General features: G+C 36.8%; 1 protein-coding gene across 1 annotated transcript in view; it reads left to right on the forward strand.

Annotated features, from left to right (window-relative positions):
- LOC149302741 (synaptotagmin-1-like) overlaps positions 1 to 17,394 on the forward strand; it is a 76,928-nt gene that overhangs the window by 35,935 nt on the left and 23,599 nt on the right. The window contains exons 5-6 of the mRNA XM_089481959.1: positions 553 to 720; positions 13,388 to 13,505. Of these exons, the coding sequence (XP_089338085.1) occupies positions 553 to 720; positions 13,388 to 13,505 (286 nt within the window). The remainder of the gene's footprint in view (positions 1 to 552; positions 721 to 13,387; positions 13,506 to 17,394) is intronic.

The following is a 17,394-nucleotide window of genomic DNA, read 5'->3' on the forward strand; positions in this document are numbered from 1 at the left end:
TTTTTTTATACCATGGTAGTCCTATGCAGCTTTGGGCAGATCAAACAAACTAATGGACAGATTTTGGTCTGCTATTATAACAGCAATTGGAAATGAAAGCAGAACTGTTCTTCCTCTGCACCTGCTACAGTGTTAATAGTCAAGCACAAGGCATGCCAATGCATTTTACTGAGCTAAGCTTAAATGCCAACAATAAGATAATAATTTAACAAAATATTTATCACCTGATGGTTTTATTCTTTAAATTTATATACAATACTTTTTATGTCTGGTATCCTATTACCATACAAATTGTTGGTGGTATAATCATTGGATATATAATAATATTAACAAGAACATTTTTTCCAAATATTTTCTGGTCACTACACTCATTTGTAAATCATACCATAGTCTGCAGAACAATAAATATTCTGTTTAGTCATTGATGTTAGAAGTCCACTGCGAGCGATGGAGCATATTACTGCAGTTGAATGAAACAATGTATTTTGTCACTCTGGAGGATTATATGAAATAAAGAATCCAATCACAATTATTGTATTTTTCCTTTTAAAGGTGCCCTACTCTGAACTGGGTGGAAAAACATTGGTGTTGACAGTATATGACTTTGATCGGTTCTCCAAGCATGACGTCATTGGGGAAGTGAAAGTACCCATGAACACAGTAGATTTTGGCCATGTTACTGAAGAATGGCGCGACCTGCTGAGTGCTGAGAAAGAGGAGGTAGGAGAATTTCTATCACTATTTTATTTTGTGGGTCTCCTGATGTTTTCTTAAGTGTAAGACAAGAAGTCTTACACTTAAGAAAACATCAACACTAGAACATGAAAGGGGTAAAATGTGCCATCTGAACTCTTCCTTGTGATACCTTCAATAAAAACCTTGCTATATTAAGGGCTTTTGTTTCATTTGTTACCAAGGACTTTTGGAAATGGATCTCATTCTTTTTTATCCTATGTATACGGTACTTTTTTTTGTTTCGTTTTCTTACATCCTTCACTGGCCTCAGACTTATTGCTAATAGCCTTACGGCACCTCCTGTTCTTACTATGATAGCTGAGTGTCACTCTTAAAGATAATAATGATAATTTTCCACTGCAAATGCATGGAGGGATTCATCAGAATCATCTGTATGCAGTTGTACCCCCATCTCCTGGCTTGCAGGATCTGCATTCAGCCCTAACTTTCTCACGTGAGATTTCCAGGGGAGACAGTTTCAAGTGGTCAAAACGGGCACCGATTACAAACGGGACAGTAGGTTGCAGTGTTTTAGAAAGGTACATTTTTAATTAATATTTATTTACATGTAAAGAATTCATATTAAGCTACTTCAGGTAATTTAAAAAGTATTTTTTTGTTAGTGAGGCTTTATGGGGCATTTTGTCAGAACTGAATCGACCCTGGAATACCATTTTCAAATGTACCTCCGAATGAACGTGAGGATGGATTGTCTCACCAAAGAGTGGAAACATTGACTTAGTGTTTCCCTTTGTGGAAAGATGGGCCTGCTTCAATGTTTCATTACAAAATAATGGGAAAAATATAAGAATGGTGGAGTTTTTTTAACACATTTTTAACACTAAATTAACAACTCAATCTTTCATCTTAGTAGCAACTCTCTACAGTCACAGCAGCTCAGGGCCCTGACAGCAGACCAAAGGATTTGGTCCCAGGTATTATTCAGAGAACCCATTACAATGTTAATACAGATATCATTTGGGTAAGGGGGAATTTCGTAAAAGTACTAAATATGCATAATTTGACATTTCCAGCTACCAGCAAATTGTCGTTATATGACTGGTTACAATGGTGGCAGGAGCACCAACACTTTTGTTAATTAATCCACATTTTTTTCTTAGCATAGGCCCACTAAAAGGTTAAGAGTAATTTAAATCCCTTGCTTAGTATGATATTAACCTTTTTTTATTAAGCTTTTAAAAACATAGCATGCTAAATAAAATTAATACAATCCTCAAAACATTCACATGTTGACTACTATTAAAAAAAAATGGAGACTAAATGATTGCCTCCACTTTCATTGAATGCTCTGTGGTATTGCAATCATTAAAATAAATAGCGCCATTCAGAGACATGTTCTCAAATCTCTTTAATTTGAATGTTAGAGATTATAAATACTGTTTCTTGAGCCATAATAAGAAACATTCCTGGCTAAACCATTCACTGCAATAAATATGTGACCTGCTTGTACTGGATATTTATAATAAAAAATGTGCTAGTTACAGGGAGATTTTGGGGGTCTGCGAGAGAAATCGAACATATGCCATCAGATATATTGGCTGCTGCTGATGAAAAATTATTGCTACATCTGTTACTATTTTATCTGAAATGCAATCAATGAGTTGACCATTGAGCTTTATATTAGGAAAATAAATTAATCAGGACTTTAAAAATAAATCGTTTAGGAATCAAAAAAGATTAAACAAAATTCCTGGTAATTCCCAGGTTAGTGGACTGGATACACCACTATGTCTATATGTATTTGTGCCTAATATATCCCCTGGTTATGGGCTCCTTAAAAATTCACTAAGACTGTGTCCTTTTACAAGATCAATTTAAAATGAATTTGCTTTAAATATGAATATGCAATCCAAGTGAGCTTCTGCTATAGGAAGAGCTTGGCTGGGCCTGTCCAATGTATAGTTAAATCATGTTAAGTCTCCTTACCCATTAAATTATGTATTATTTTGGGCCATCTCAGCCATTTTTGCTGAAGAACCTTACTGTTGGCCCTTCATAATGATTAGGGAGCTGAAACCACAACTCTCCCTTTGGAGAATAAACCCAGTTGTGTACAGTTACATTACGCAGCAAAGGCATAATTAATAGCTTGCCTGTTTATAAAAAATACAAGGTACCGGCCAGTAGAGCTAAAGATCCTTTTTTTTAATCTGGCTAGAATATTTATTCTTTTAATCCTTATTCGGTTTCCCCAGGCTGTTTCAGACGACAAGCATAAACCCATATAACACAAGTTACGTTATTCCCATTGGGCTGTATATAACAACTCTACATTGTTCTATGACTGCAGGTGCAGGTGTTTATTATATTTCAGTCCATTAACCAAGTGTCATAAGCACAACAAGAGCCATTGCCTTAAAGAACACAATGGCTGCAAATTAAATGTCTGCCCAGACCACGCTGATGTTTTGTTAAGTGGCGCAAACCTTACACGAATAAACGTATACACTAATTGCAGCAACTCAGATTTACAATAACATGTCTTCCTTCATACATTTTTTTTCACAAGGCAAAATTATATAGTTGCACATTTTATTTTGTGTTTTTCACAATAATGCTGATACATAGGTACTGGGCTCAGCAGGATTCAGTCACTTAAGGGTAATTCAGTAGTTAATTAAGATCTATTATGTGTTCAATACATCTTTTTAATTTGGCTATTATGCACTTACCTTGGACACATTATCATTTTAATCCTTAAGGCTGTATTATTTTATACCAACACACCTCGCTTAAAAAATGTCAGCTACTAATGGATTTAGTTCAACAAAAGCCTGTACAATACGCATTAAGTATCTTCATTATTAGCTTTCTTTGTCTAGATTTATGTATGGGTCAGTTAAAAGCACCAATAGAAAACAGTATTGTTCTCATTTATAATTATTTGGGGGTTTTTTTATTTATATGTTTTTTGTTGTTTTTTACTGCTGCCTTCTAGTTCTATAGAGACATATCCAGTGGCAAAGTGTTACTAAATACAAAAATATAACATGAATATAAAAGTACAACATTAATAATATTGTTGGATATATATTGCAATAAGTACTAATTAATAAGATGGATGTAAATACTATAAACTCAGCACAGACATATGTAAGAAGTACTAAAAAATGCAACAAAATTCTGTATGTATTAATACACATATACCAACTATTTATAGATTTCCATATGAAGGCATCTGCAGAAAAGGAACCGTTTAATGCCCCTTTTGACATGGGCCAAAAAAAACCTCACCTGATCTGCACCTTCAGAACTCCCTAGCTGTACTTTCATATGACAACTAGCAGTTGGAAGTATGCATCAGGAAAGATGAAATTATACATACAATCATTCCTGATTCTAACTAGTGATTTTCTAGAGATTTTAGAACATGTCAGTTTCTGAGCTAACCTAGTCATTAATAACTTCTTTAGAATTTTTATGGAATGTAACTTATTATACATACCTATCCTTCTCTATATGTGAAATTTCACTTTCATGGGCTCCATGTGCATTTGACATTTATGTAAAAGCAGACAGTTGTCTAAAATAGCTAAGGAGGGGAGAGACTTTTTTAAAAAAAATATTTACTTTTAGTTACTTTTTACTGTTTGGTTTGGCATATATGTGGACATAATTCTGTCTGTCTGCACTGAAAGCATTGATTTCATTTAGATAATTCAATTTATTATTTTTTTTAATAATGCCAGTACAGACATATTCTTTGTTTTGGTTTATTCTGTGTGGTGTAACAGAATAGAATAGAGTTTATATGTTGGAGTGGGAATATATTCCCTTATTTATGTTATGGTGTATACTGTCTAGAATATTATATTCCATGGTATTAGATGTATATGATGATTCCACTGAAAAAAGGGGATATTAAGGTGTTTATATTGAGGTATGAAAAGTTGAAAAGAACCCTTAGATTATACTCATCATAAATTAGCTATTTATATAATGTATACTCACTAAATATTGAGATTACACCATTAATAATTTTTAAAATATTTTTAAAATTCAAGAGTTAATCTGTAAATCCATAATATTTGCCTATTGAGTGAAATTAATTTCTATTGGCCAGATTCATAATATCATTGTGTATTATTAGACTCCCTTTTTGCCCCTAACAAAAACATTAATTTAAGACCGATAATTGCCTTAGCTGACATTTGTTAAGTTTTTGGAACCAGCTATTTTTTCTGGCTGATAACATTATGGAAAAATATTATTTGTTAGAAAGGAAAACTCACAAAATCTTTAAAATAACATACACTTCCCATTGGCCAGGTACAAAGCCCTAACGTTCTTTGCTAAAAGCAAATCCGAAAAGCTATGTCTAGGCTATTATTATTGAAGAAGGAGCAGACAAACAATTACTTTAAGAGCCCAAGTAAAGTCAATAAAATGTGTGTTGTGTGTATTTTATCATATTGCAGCACAGAATGTTCTCTACAGCCTTACTTTACTTTGAAAGAACTATGATGCAGCTCTCAACTTTGTACTTTGTATCTGGTTTTCCATGTCGCTGCTAGAGAGATGCACAGGGCTAAACAGATTTATCCCTCTTTTGTTGGGAAAATAGCATGAACATATTAAACTTCATTAATTCATTAATTCACATATAATTTATGTTACATACAAACGATTACATGTCTATGATTAAATATGCCTATGCCTAAGGTGCATAGAAAGCAAAACGTGTGGACAGTCTAGGCACATGTCAGTTGTGTGATGATGAACATGAGGAAGGCAGTGACAAATAATTTGTAGCTTAGTATTTTTTTCATTTTCAGTAAATGTCACTAACATTTTTAACCCCTTCAAAGAGCCAACCAATGGCTGTAGCCCATGAGATGGACATTGTATAAAACCCAGATTTCCAGGATCAGTTTCTCTCAGAGTTTTTAATTAACAATAAAGTATATTACGCCATAAAAACATTGACAGAAGATATATTAACATGAACTTGCTTTGTCTATCAAAGAGTGCTACTGACTCCTAGGAGAGATTTATTTTTGAAAGTAGCTGACTTACAAGCATGGAAGTAATTTATTATTATCTTTTATTTATATAGCGCCAACAATCTACGCAGAGCTCCATACAATACATATATTCAAGGGGTAGAAAAAAACTGGAGCTATGAGTTTCTAGTATTTACATGAAAAGGAAAACACATTCTGATATTGTCTTCTATTCCTGGTCATTACCTCTCTCCTTATCCAAGGTTGATTATTTTCCATGCAAGCTGCTGCATTGTGCATTCTCATTTCCCATCATAACTGGACAAAGATAACCACTCCTCAGTACAATCACACAATAGCCACATTATTTCTCTGTAATTACGGAAGAGCTGTGTGCTTTAGTGTCTTGCCACATCTCGTAATTTCTAAAAGAGTACAGCTTCAGCATACATTATGTTTTGGCTCAATGTTTAATTCGGTCACGGAAAAGCTTTTTTGACAAGCTATAGTTAATAAGTGTTCCATGCTGTCAAAAGTAATAATATTAACATTCTGTTCTGAGTTAAATTAATTTTGGTTTGTGCAATGGCCCACATAAACGTGAGTGACATTTAGAAATATGATCAAGCAGAAGCTCAGAAAAAGCCAAGATGTAAAATGGAGTGGGTTGGGATCAATAGAACTGCCGCAAGTTGAAGACATTAGTGGTAGAGTGCCCTTAAATGTCATTCCTTGAGATATCCCATTTTTGTATTATTTCAAAGAATTTATTCCTTTCCCTTTTCCCTTGTTTTTCTTTCCTTTTTAGTGTCTAACATTTTCTTTGAACCAATACATGTGATATTTGACACTACGACCCCTATTCATGAATAAAAGAACATTTCTCTGGAGTCTAATCTCTGGTGTTTTCAACCATAGCTTTTTAGAGGCAGAGAGACAGATGAATGCACCGTCTTTTTCAACTAATGACAATGAAGTAGCTTTTTCATAAAACCTAAATGACAGTGTTTATAAAGCACCTTCAAATTTCTGCCAAATAGAAATCTTCTGCTGAGACGTAGTTAAGTTGATATTTAAGTGCCGTGGTGTCAGGGGATAATTGTGCTTCGTAGATATTTTGTAGACCTTTGCTGTACACAGTCCAGAACTTTCAAAATATATATTGGTTGCAAAATGCCGTTGTATGAAGTAAGTGGCAAATGAATAACTTTTTCCGAACAGTTTCTGAAATAGCATTAATTAAATACGGTGCTACATCAGCCCCTGGGTTCTTTTTATAAAATCGTTTTTAAGTAGTAATGGAATGAAAATTCACTATTTTAGTGTCTAAGAGCTTAGGGTAGTTTTATATTACATTTACACTCAACTGTTTTATTTGACTTCAGTGACTTCCAACATTCAGATGAATAGCATCCACAATTACCCAAATTCAGACTTATATATTGTGTTTGCCTTTCACTAGTGTGTCAGATCCTCATACTTGAAAATTAGGGCATTCACTTCTTTCTGGTAAACTCTGTTGACATAATTGGTGTTAATTATTATATAGTATTTCCTTATAACATCTTAGCATAGTATTTTTGGCTATTTGGAAGTCACAGTCATAGATGTCATATTGGAGTGCCATCAACAAGTGTAATGTATTGGCTTCTCTTTTTTATTAAAATCACGTAAAGCACATCATGCCATCTTAGCTAGAAGGTATTGTGTGTATAAAATAGAATAGTTTTGCAGACAGAATCTCATGGTGATGATGTGTCTGTGTGTGTTTGTATGTCCTATTTACCAAGACCAGAACTTAAATTATTCCAAACATCTGTTTATCTTTAATGAGGAAGCCAGTCGTATTTGTTGTATAGTACCATATCACACAAAACTCTGGTGTTGAGTTCTTGTTTTTTTTAATTTGAGACTCTTTTTACTGACATTTCTAGGGCGTCAAATTTAATTTGCATGATTAAGTACATTTGGATTACCTAGCTGATGAACCCAATTACAGTCTCATTTGTGACCTGCTAAAGACAAATGTGAATATGATATCCTGTAGAGTTATATGCATGTTTTGTGAGTACTACAGAGTTGAAATCAAATAATAAGCCAAAATAGTTGATGCTTTCATGTACGTGTTCTGAATATTAAAGATGTGAATCACATTTTTTCCATTTCCATTTCATTTTCTTTATGTAACTAGGTCAGTGTCAGGACTGCAGTTTGGACACACTGTATTTTAGCATCTGCATTTTGTGATTAATTTTATTCTAGAACACAAATGAATAATCAGTTTCATGTTGTGCTTTTGAGATTTGTTGAATAGATATTATGAGATGATAACGCCACTCCCATCATTCTCTACTTTGAGTACTTGAACAGAGGTAGTAAGGGAGGAACTGTGAACAATATGACTTTATTCCTAGAATCTTTTGTGTGCCTCTGTTAATTTAATGAAGCTGATTGTAAACTGGCCAATGAGATTGCCGACAAAGACACTGAGCATGACTATTAATAAAATGTCATTGTAACAAATCAAATCCCTACATTTAACCCTATGAGGTTTAGAATAGTTTGTGGTGCATTGGGAGAATAATGTGACTGACATCCTGCTATAATATAAAATATATAAGTACTTTTTACATGGGACAGCTTTGATATGAGAATTAAAATTAGCACATGTTCTACCGTATTTGCTCGATTATAATGCTCTGAAAAATACCCCTCATCTTATAATCGGGGTCGTCTTATAATCAGACCTCAAATAGGTCTGACTATGAGACGACTAAGATCCAGATCCCTCGCAGCTGCAGAGGATCTGGATCCTCCTGTCTCCAACCCCCCCGCCCCACTTACCGGTGCTTCTGAGTCCCCGGTGTGTAGCCGGGGCAGTGTGTAGATGTCTACGCGATTCGCGTAGACAACTTACGCTGCAGCCGGAAGGAGGTGTGGCTAGTAGCCGGGGTTGGCTAGTAGCCCGGCTGTCAGAGATCAGAGTTCCCGACAGGTCTGCGCGATGGACTAAGTTTGGAGGAGGGAGGGGGAGGGAGTGTTAAATGGGGGGCATAAGGCATTTCTGGAGGCAGAGTGTTCTATGAAATGCCTTTTAACCCCCTTAATGCCACTCTGCCTCCAGAAATGCCTTTTTAACTCTCTATACGCCACTCTGCCTCCTTAAATGCCTTAAACCTCCCTATATGCCACTCTGCCCCATAATATGCCTTTTAACCCCCTTAATGCCAGAGTGGCATATAGGGGTATAAGGCATATCATGGGGCAGATGTGCATAACTGGGGGGGGGGCAGGTTGGAAAATAGAAGGAAATAAACCCAAAATATTTTTCTCAATCATAGCTTTTATTTAAAAAAATTGTTTACATGAATTAAAATTTACTGGTAAAACTTTTTTCCTATAGGGTCATCTTATATTCAGGCTTTTTCTTTTTTCCTAAATTAATATTCAGATTTGGGGGGTCGTCTTATAATCAGGGTCGTCTTATAATCAAGCAAATACGGTACTTTGAGATTAATTTATGAATATAAAATATTATTTTTATAGACTATTATTTGCAAATAATCATTCTTGTATATAAACTAATAATGCAAATATTGTAAATGTTGATATATCATGTTTTAAATGGACATTTAACATCCTCACATTCATGCTCACACAGAAACACTTACACATACACGTTTATGCTCACACACACTTACACATACACATAGGTAAAAGGGTTGAACTTGATGGACTTAGGTCTTTTTTCAACCTTACAAACTGTTACTATGTTACATCCATGCTGGCTTGCATATACACATTCATCGTCGCATACAAAAATGTATACATACATACGGACATACATATACTCATACACATACTTTCTCTCTCTCACTCCCTCACTTCCTTACCTCACCCACAGTTTTCTCTCTGACTGCTCCATGATGCACATGGAGCAGCCTCGCTTTTGCTGCAGGCAGGGCCGGACTGGGACTGAAAAGCAGCCCTGGAAAAATTTGGAGACCAGCCCCATATAGTTTATCTCACGCTGAAGCTCTTATACCCACACGCACCCCTTATACATACCCGAGTCACACTATGTGCCATTCTTTTTATCTCATTATTTGTATTAAAATGCCAGAAAGCAAAAGTGTTAAAAGGCCCTAATAAATGAAATACATTACACATAATAGGATCAAAACATTTACTACTGCGAACATTTTTAGATGAAAGAGTTCCATTTTATTTAGTGGAACAAAACACTGATCACATTATTCTTCATGATATTCTGGTAAGAAACTTTTATTTCTTTATTAATTCATGTAGACTATTTTTTCCATATTTAATAAAAGCTATGATTGAGACATGTTTGGTTTTTATTTCCTTTCATTTGACAACCTACCCCCGAGTTATGCACCTCTGCCCCAGGCTTGCCACTCTGCCCCCCTGATATGCCTTCTAACCCCCTATATGCCACTCTGCCTCCAGAAATGCCTTATACCCCCTATATGCCACTCTGTCCCATGATATGCCTTCTAACCCCCTATATGCCACTCTGCCATATAGGGGGTTAAAAGGCATATCATGGGGCACTCTGCCTCCAGAAAAGCCTTATGCCCCACTATATGCCACTCTGCCTCCCTGATATGCTTTATACCCTCTCTTTATACCCTCACTCTGCATCCAGAAATGCCTTATACCCCTATATGCCACTCTGTCCCATGATATGCCTTCTAACCCCCTATATGCCACTCTGCCATATAGGGGGTTAAAAGGCATATCATGGGACAGAGTGGCATATAGGGGGGTATAAGGCATTTCTGGAGGCAGAGTGGCATAAAGGGGGTTAAAAGGCATATCATGGGGCACTCTGCCTACAGAAAAGCCTTATGCCCCCTATATGCCACTCTGCCTCCCCAATATGCTTTATACCCTCCTATATGCCCCTCTGCCCCATGACATCCCTTTTAACTCCCTTTATGCCACTCTGCCTCCAGATATGCCGTTGACCCCCTATATGTCACTCTGCATCCAAAAATGCCTTATACCCCTATATGCCACTCTGGCATATAGGGGGTTAAAAGGCATATCATGGGACAGAGTGGCATATAGGGGGGTATAAGGCATTTCTGGAGGCAGAGTGGCATAAAGGGGGTTAAATGGCATATCATGGGGCACTCTGCCTCCAGAAAAGCCTTATACCCCCCTATATGCCACTCTGCCTCCCTGATATGCCTCAACCCTCCTATATGCCACTCTGTCCCATGATATGCCTTCTAACCCCCTATATGCCACTCTGCCATATAGGAGGTTAAAAGGCATATCATGGGACATTTTTGTTTACTTTATATGGCAAGCCGATCCAGCTTGCCATATTAAATAAAAAATAATATATGCCACTCTGCCCCATGATATGCCTTCTAACCCCCTATATGCCACTCTGCCATATAGGGGGTTAAAAGGCATATCATGGGACAGAGTGGCATATAGGGGGTATAAGGCATTTCTGGAGGCAGAGTGGCATGAAGGGGGTTAAAAGGCATATCATGGGGCACTCTGCCTCCAGAAAAGCCTTATGCCCCCTATATGCCACTCTGCCTCCCCGATATGCTTTATACCCTCCTATATGCTCCTCTGCCCCATGATATACCTTTTAACCCCCTTTATGCCACTCTGCCTCCAGATATGCCTTTTGACCCCCTATATGTCACTCTGCATCCAGAAATGCCTTATACCCCTATATGCAACTCTGGCATATAGGGGGTTAAAAGGCATATCATGGGACAGAGTGGCATATAGGGGGGTATAAGGCATTTCTGGAGGCAGAGTGGCATATAGGGGGACACACTTACATACACACACATGCCGATTTTTTTTGTTTTTAACAAATACAAAAAACATTATACAGTACAAAAAATACATTATTTTACTCACCTTCTACTTCTCTTGACTTCCTGGTAGCTGCACACTGTTCTCCTCTATGCTGACAGGATGCCACTGACCTGACATCCGGTGCTGCAGCAGTCTGAGTGCGAGGGGGCGGAGCTTCCACCTCACGCTGCTCCCATCACTATGCAGCCATCAGACTGCTGGGAATGTAATCTAAACGGCCGGTGCGTGCTGATGCCGCCGGCCGGAGCTACTTTAACACTTTTTTTTATTTATATGGTAAGCTGGATCGGCTTGCCATATAAAGTAAAAAAAAGTATTAAAGCAGAGCCGGCCGGCGGCATCAGCACGCACCGGCCGTTCAGATTACATTCCCAGAAATCTGATGGCCGCATAGTGATGGGAGCAGCGTGAGGGGTGAAAGGTCAGTGCGAGGGGGCGGAGCTTTCACCCCTCACACTGCTCCCATCACTAGACGGCCATCGCACACGGCTGCTGGGTGCTGATGCCGGCCGGCCGCATCAGCGCCCAGCGGCCGCTTTGATTAGATTTCGGGAAGCCTGGGGGGCAATTGCCCCCCTGCCCAGCCCGCCCCTGGCACCGAGGGAGGCGTTCATTGCCATTTGCAGCCGCTCAGCGGCTGTCTTCATGGTAAGTCTGCCGGCCGCCCAGCCCACGGACCTTCCGGCCCACCGGGAAATTTCCCGGTATCACGGTGGGCCAGTCCGGCCCTGGCTGCAGGGTCATGTCACATCGCTTTTTGTGACACCACTTTGTTCCTGCCTCCTTGGGCCGGTCCAAAATTGTTCACAAAAGTCTGATCCGACCTGGACAGGCCTTTTGTGAACAATTTTGGATCAGTCTTGGGTGGCAGTTGCCATTTATATATCTTTTTTTATTGTCCATTGATGATGTACTTAAGTTTAAAGATAAATATCATTGGCTTCTGATTTCCATTAAAATAATGTTTATTTGTTTCAGTGTAACACAATAAAACTTGATCATGTAGAAATCAATTTGTTGAGTGTAATCACAATCTTCAAGATCGTGTTAAGGAGAAGTTACCATAGCTTAGTGTCAGTTAAATACTCTTAAAGAGAAGGTTAATGCTGTGTCTGTGATTAGCATGTAAGGAATCATCAAAGACTACATTAAAATTATAATTTAATGATCAAAGAAATGTACCCACATAAATAATATATATTTACAGGGCCAGATGAAGTGTATGTCATGGTATCCACCAGATACCTATGTGAGCTAATTAGATCACCAGAGACCTTTACTCTCTACTTCATAACATTTTTGAATCCAGGGAGGCCTATAACATACTTATTTGAAAAAATGTTAAACTCTTTTTCATGAGAGGAACAATTCAAATCAAATATGTATACAAATATCTTCTGCAACTTCTTTGGCATTTATAGTAGCTTTAAACTATGGGAAAGTTGCAAAACTATTATGGGCTGAAAATGGGGTTAATTACATTTTGTACATTATGTACCTGATGATTTTACTTATATATGTAACATATGTTCGAGGTTCATTCTCGAGAAGGGGAACTGGCTTGTGAATTCCAGTATTTCTAATTCCTATTGCTTTAAACAAAACTTACAAAACAATACAAGAAAAGTGATCTAAGTCTACATTCCAAAGAAGGATGTATTATGGGCCATTATGTAGATCTAGGTAAAAAGTGACTATAAATGTAATCATGTAAATTTTCGTAGAAGAGGAATCTATCTATAATGATAATCACTATTAAAAAGCATTTAATTCCCAACGTCCTCATTGATTTACTGTTTGATATGTTTTCTCAGCAAGAGAAACTGGGTGACATCTGCTTCTCCCTCCGTTATGTACCCACGGCTGGCAAACTGACAGTTGTTATTCTAGAGGCAAAGAACCTAAAAAAGATGGATGTTGGTGGCTTGTCAGGTAAGTGGCATCACCATTTTATATAATTAGGTTTGCTTAATTAAAATTCATTAGTAAATACAAAATAAAAATGTTTTAAAAGCTCATCCTGTTAGGCCACACTGGTATCTTCTTGTTCTTTAAGACTGTAGATGATGCATTTAGAGTTACAACCATGCAACAAATGTATAATCTGTGCCTGTGGTAAACAAGTACTGATTGGGTTCCATCTAATGACCATTAGATTTCACCTTGCCACCAGTTCATGAAAGCCCACAAAGACTATTCCATGAACTATTTAAAACATATGTATCTAAACCATATTGAAAATAAAACTGAGCTAAGACAGAGAACTAAGCATACGATGAGATAACTCTCAAGTGCCCCACCTTACCAACATGGAGAAGAGAATTAAGCTCAAAAGACTAAATGGGTGAGGCACATATAGAATAAAACAAAGTGCAGGCTTTGCCTTTTTTCTGCTCACTTACTGTGATTGGTAGATCAAAAACTTCAAATATAACACTCTTGAAAAGGCATGCTTTTCAGTTTTCATTAAGGAGAAAGTGCTAAGATCAACAGAAGAGTAGCTGAGGCCTTTGATCAAGTGTTCCCTTTAGGCACTTTAATAGCAGTAGAAGAGGTTGCAAATTTTTTTTTGGTGAAAAAAAGGAAAGTTAAAAGAAATGAAGCTTGTGTATGATACCTGGGGATAGTAAAATGATCCAAAAGGAAAATCATGTGATGAACCAAACGCTTGGAATTGAACAGCATAGGAATTGTATGGCTGGAGGTTAAATGTCTCCACATAAACAGACATTGTTGCAAAAAATAAAGCATAGGATATAGAAAGAATGGATTTTATCTCTGATCAGAGCAGATTGTAATGTCAAGTTTATGTTTGGAAACACTAAACACCATTTTTTGTTGACCATATTTTTTAATGTAATTTTTCAAAGCCTGCATATAAATGTATATTTACACATACATAAAAAAGTGTGTGTGTGACATGATTCTATACACAAGCTTTGATTTATGCTGACTAATAAAGTTATTGAGTTGCCATATTGCCAATTGCTATAGTATTATGGTTCCTATTTAATTATATGAATCTTTTTTTTTTATTGATTCTGATTAATTGTAGTCTTAAACTGAAATATTACTACCAGTGGTGAGATTCTGAAACAAAATAATAAAAATGGATCTTTAGAAACAGACCAGTTGCCCTCTCCACACATCCCTAAAGGTCCCCACTAAAAACATTAAAGCAACATTGTGGGGGCTCTGGCAGGTGGTCAAAGGGTCTTGAGTTTTACTAGATGGCGCTTGTGTTAAACCCCATCACAGTGCTCTTGGCATGTGTATATGATCTGCTTAGTAGGAAATCCAGCCCTGATTATTAATTGTAGAGTCCATTACAAACATTGTATTTACATTGATAGTACTGTAGACACTGGGCTTTGAATCTCATATAAATTTCAGCCTAATTAGTACGGATAGCATATATTGCCCATACAAATATTCAAAATTAATCCAGGCAATGCTTGGAAAACAGCAAACCCAAAGTCTCATTGCACCATGTTTATATTTACAGAACTGAAACTGCCTACCATGTCAGAGCTTCCACCACCCATTGTGTCAACACACTGATATTAGTTGGCATACTGCAGATCGCAGCGGATCCTGTTGTAAGCAACTTTTCAGTAGTGTAAAATACATTCAGATCAATAAAGCTAGTCGAGGCAGTCAATTGCTACACTGAAATATAGATTTCAACACATACACACGCATACACACACAGTTCAGCATTTATCTATTTATTCTAAGATAGAATTATATTTCAATGTCTTCTACAGATAAATATTGAAATGCAAATTCTTTCATATAAGCCTAATACAATTTGTAAAATGTTGTGTATAATGCACTTAGATGCGAGATGATTTTGTGAATGTTGTACAGTTTCTGCTTAAAGCAGGAGTGCACATCTCCAGCTCTCGAAGGCCAAACACAGATCAGGACTTATGGTATTCTTGCCTGAAAACAAGTAGTTCAGTGAATTGCTAATTGAGATGCTTGTTTGGAGTTTGGGATATCCTGAGTTTTAGAACCCTGGTTCTGATAAACTGATGTGTCAATTAAGAAAGCACATGTTATCTGTTTAAAATTATGTTATTACGATGTTAATGCTTGCTATGTCACATCCTGGACCTTTTCTTCCATCATGTGATGTAGGTTCCATAGATCAATAATCCCTGGTCCAGTCATGGTAGGTCAACATTTTGCAGATATCTCTACTAGAATACTGTTGTGACCACAGAGAGCTTTCCTTACATACTACTAGAAAATGGCCAAATAGGGACACTACAAAAGAAAAAAAGGGTATGGTCAGACTCCCAAAGAGTGTATATCAGATATGCAGCAAACTGTGTGACCTTCTGGGTCAGTGTCATGAACCTCGGAGTGTGGAAGCTATGTTTGACCACCCCTATTCTGTGCCACTTTCAACTATTTTGGGGGCTAGACATGTACAGGAAATTTTTATTTTTACAAATACCCATTTCCCGCCTCACTATAAAGGTGAAAGGAAGAGTTCCAGGGGCTGTGAGGTTCCCAGGTGTGTTAATAATGTAAAGCAATATAAACATAAAATGCAGAATCAAGAATAAAGAAGTCCTCTCTGTATGTGTATTTGCCCATGGTTTCACAATTATCTATTAAGAATAGGTTTTCAATTTAAATAAAGTAATCTGTTTTGCAATTAGCTAAAGAAAATGACTGTGATGGTCTGTCACGTTTTATCTACCTGTCAAACTAGAGATCCCATATCTATATACTGATCTCTACAAATGCCTTTACAATAAATAAAATATTTACAAATACCCTACAGTTTTTATATTTTAATAGCACGCAATTATATTATTTCATTGTTTCATTTTTTTTTTGACAAATTTCAACATCTTTTCAAAGCAGTTAATGTAATGTGGTATTTGAAAGGATTATTGTAATGCGTCACTAAACCTCATTACTACTGCAGTTATGAATGTGACCTATTTAAGTGTTTATACGGATGTGCATCTTTTCCCATGACAAAATTCCAGTAACATTTTGTTTCAACGACTTCATTTTTATTCTGTGAACCGCTCTTAATCTAGTTATTTTAAAATTAGAACCCCATCATAATCTACAGTATAACCACATAGCATTTACGCCGTAGAATACACCAGATGTTTTGAATATTTAAATATTGAAAAATAAGCATTGTGCGTTCTGGTTTTTTTTATTGAATGGATTTATTCTGTTGTGCTGTAAGGTTAGCAAATCTAAGTACTCCTGTAGCCTGAAAGCACATGTGAAAAGATAACATGAAGTCTTTCTTAGAAAAAAAAGACTCCACTATCAGCTAATTCAGCCTTAAAGAATTATATTACAGAAACTAAGAGCACTCTGCGTGAAGCTGGAATCCTGGAGTCAATCACATAAAGAAAATGTTTGGCTTGTATCATACAAATTATCGGAGTTTTTGGAAAATGTTTCAGCAGATTATATTAGCTTTTGATTTGAAGAGACAACATAACATCCGACAGAAGGCCAGCATCCCTGCTATTTGCACAGGAGTTTTCTTTGCTCTTGGGCATTCGTATATAGTTTTTCATGTTTACAGTGTTGTTTCTTTTTTGGGGGGGCGGGGGGGTTTCTGGCATATTTGAATGCTAATAGTTTACGAAAATAAATAATACTCTGACCCCAGTGGGCTTGTACCAGAGAATCCTAGGACACATATCTTCCAAGAATGCCTTGGAGTCTCTTTAGATTCACCCTGACATAACTCTATGTCTAAATAATCTCACACAAGAGACACAATGTCTGGGAGAACAGATTGCTAGCTGGATATAAGAAGCTAAGTTACATT

This window comes from Sceloporus occidentalis, unplaced genomic scaffold, assembly GCF_023333645.1.
Source record: "Sceloporus occidentalis isolate IW3139 unplaced genomic scaffold, rSceOcc1.0.p SCAF_17, whole genome shotgun sequence".
Taxonomy (NCBI): Eukaryota; Metazoa; Chordata; class Lepidosauria; order Squamata; family Phrynosomatidae; genus Sceloporus; species Sceloporus occidentalis.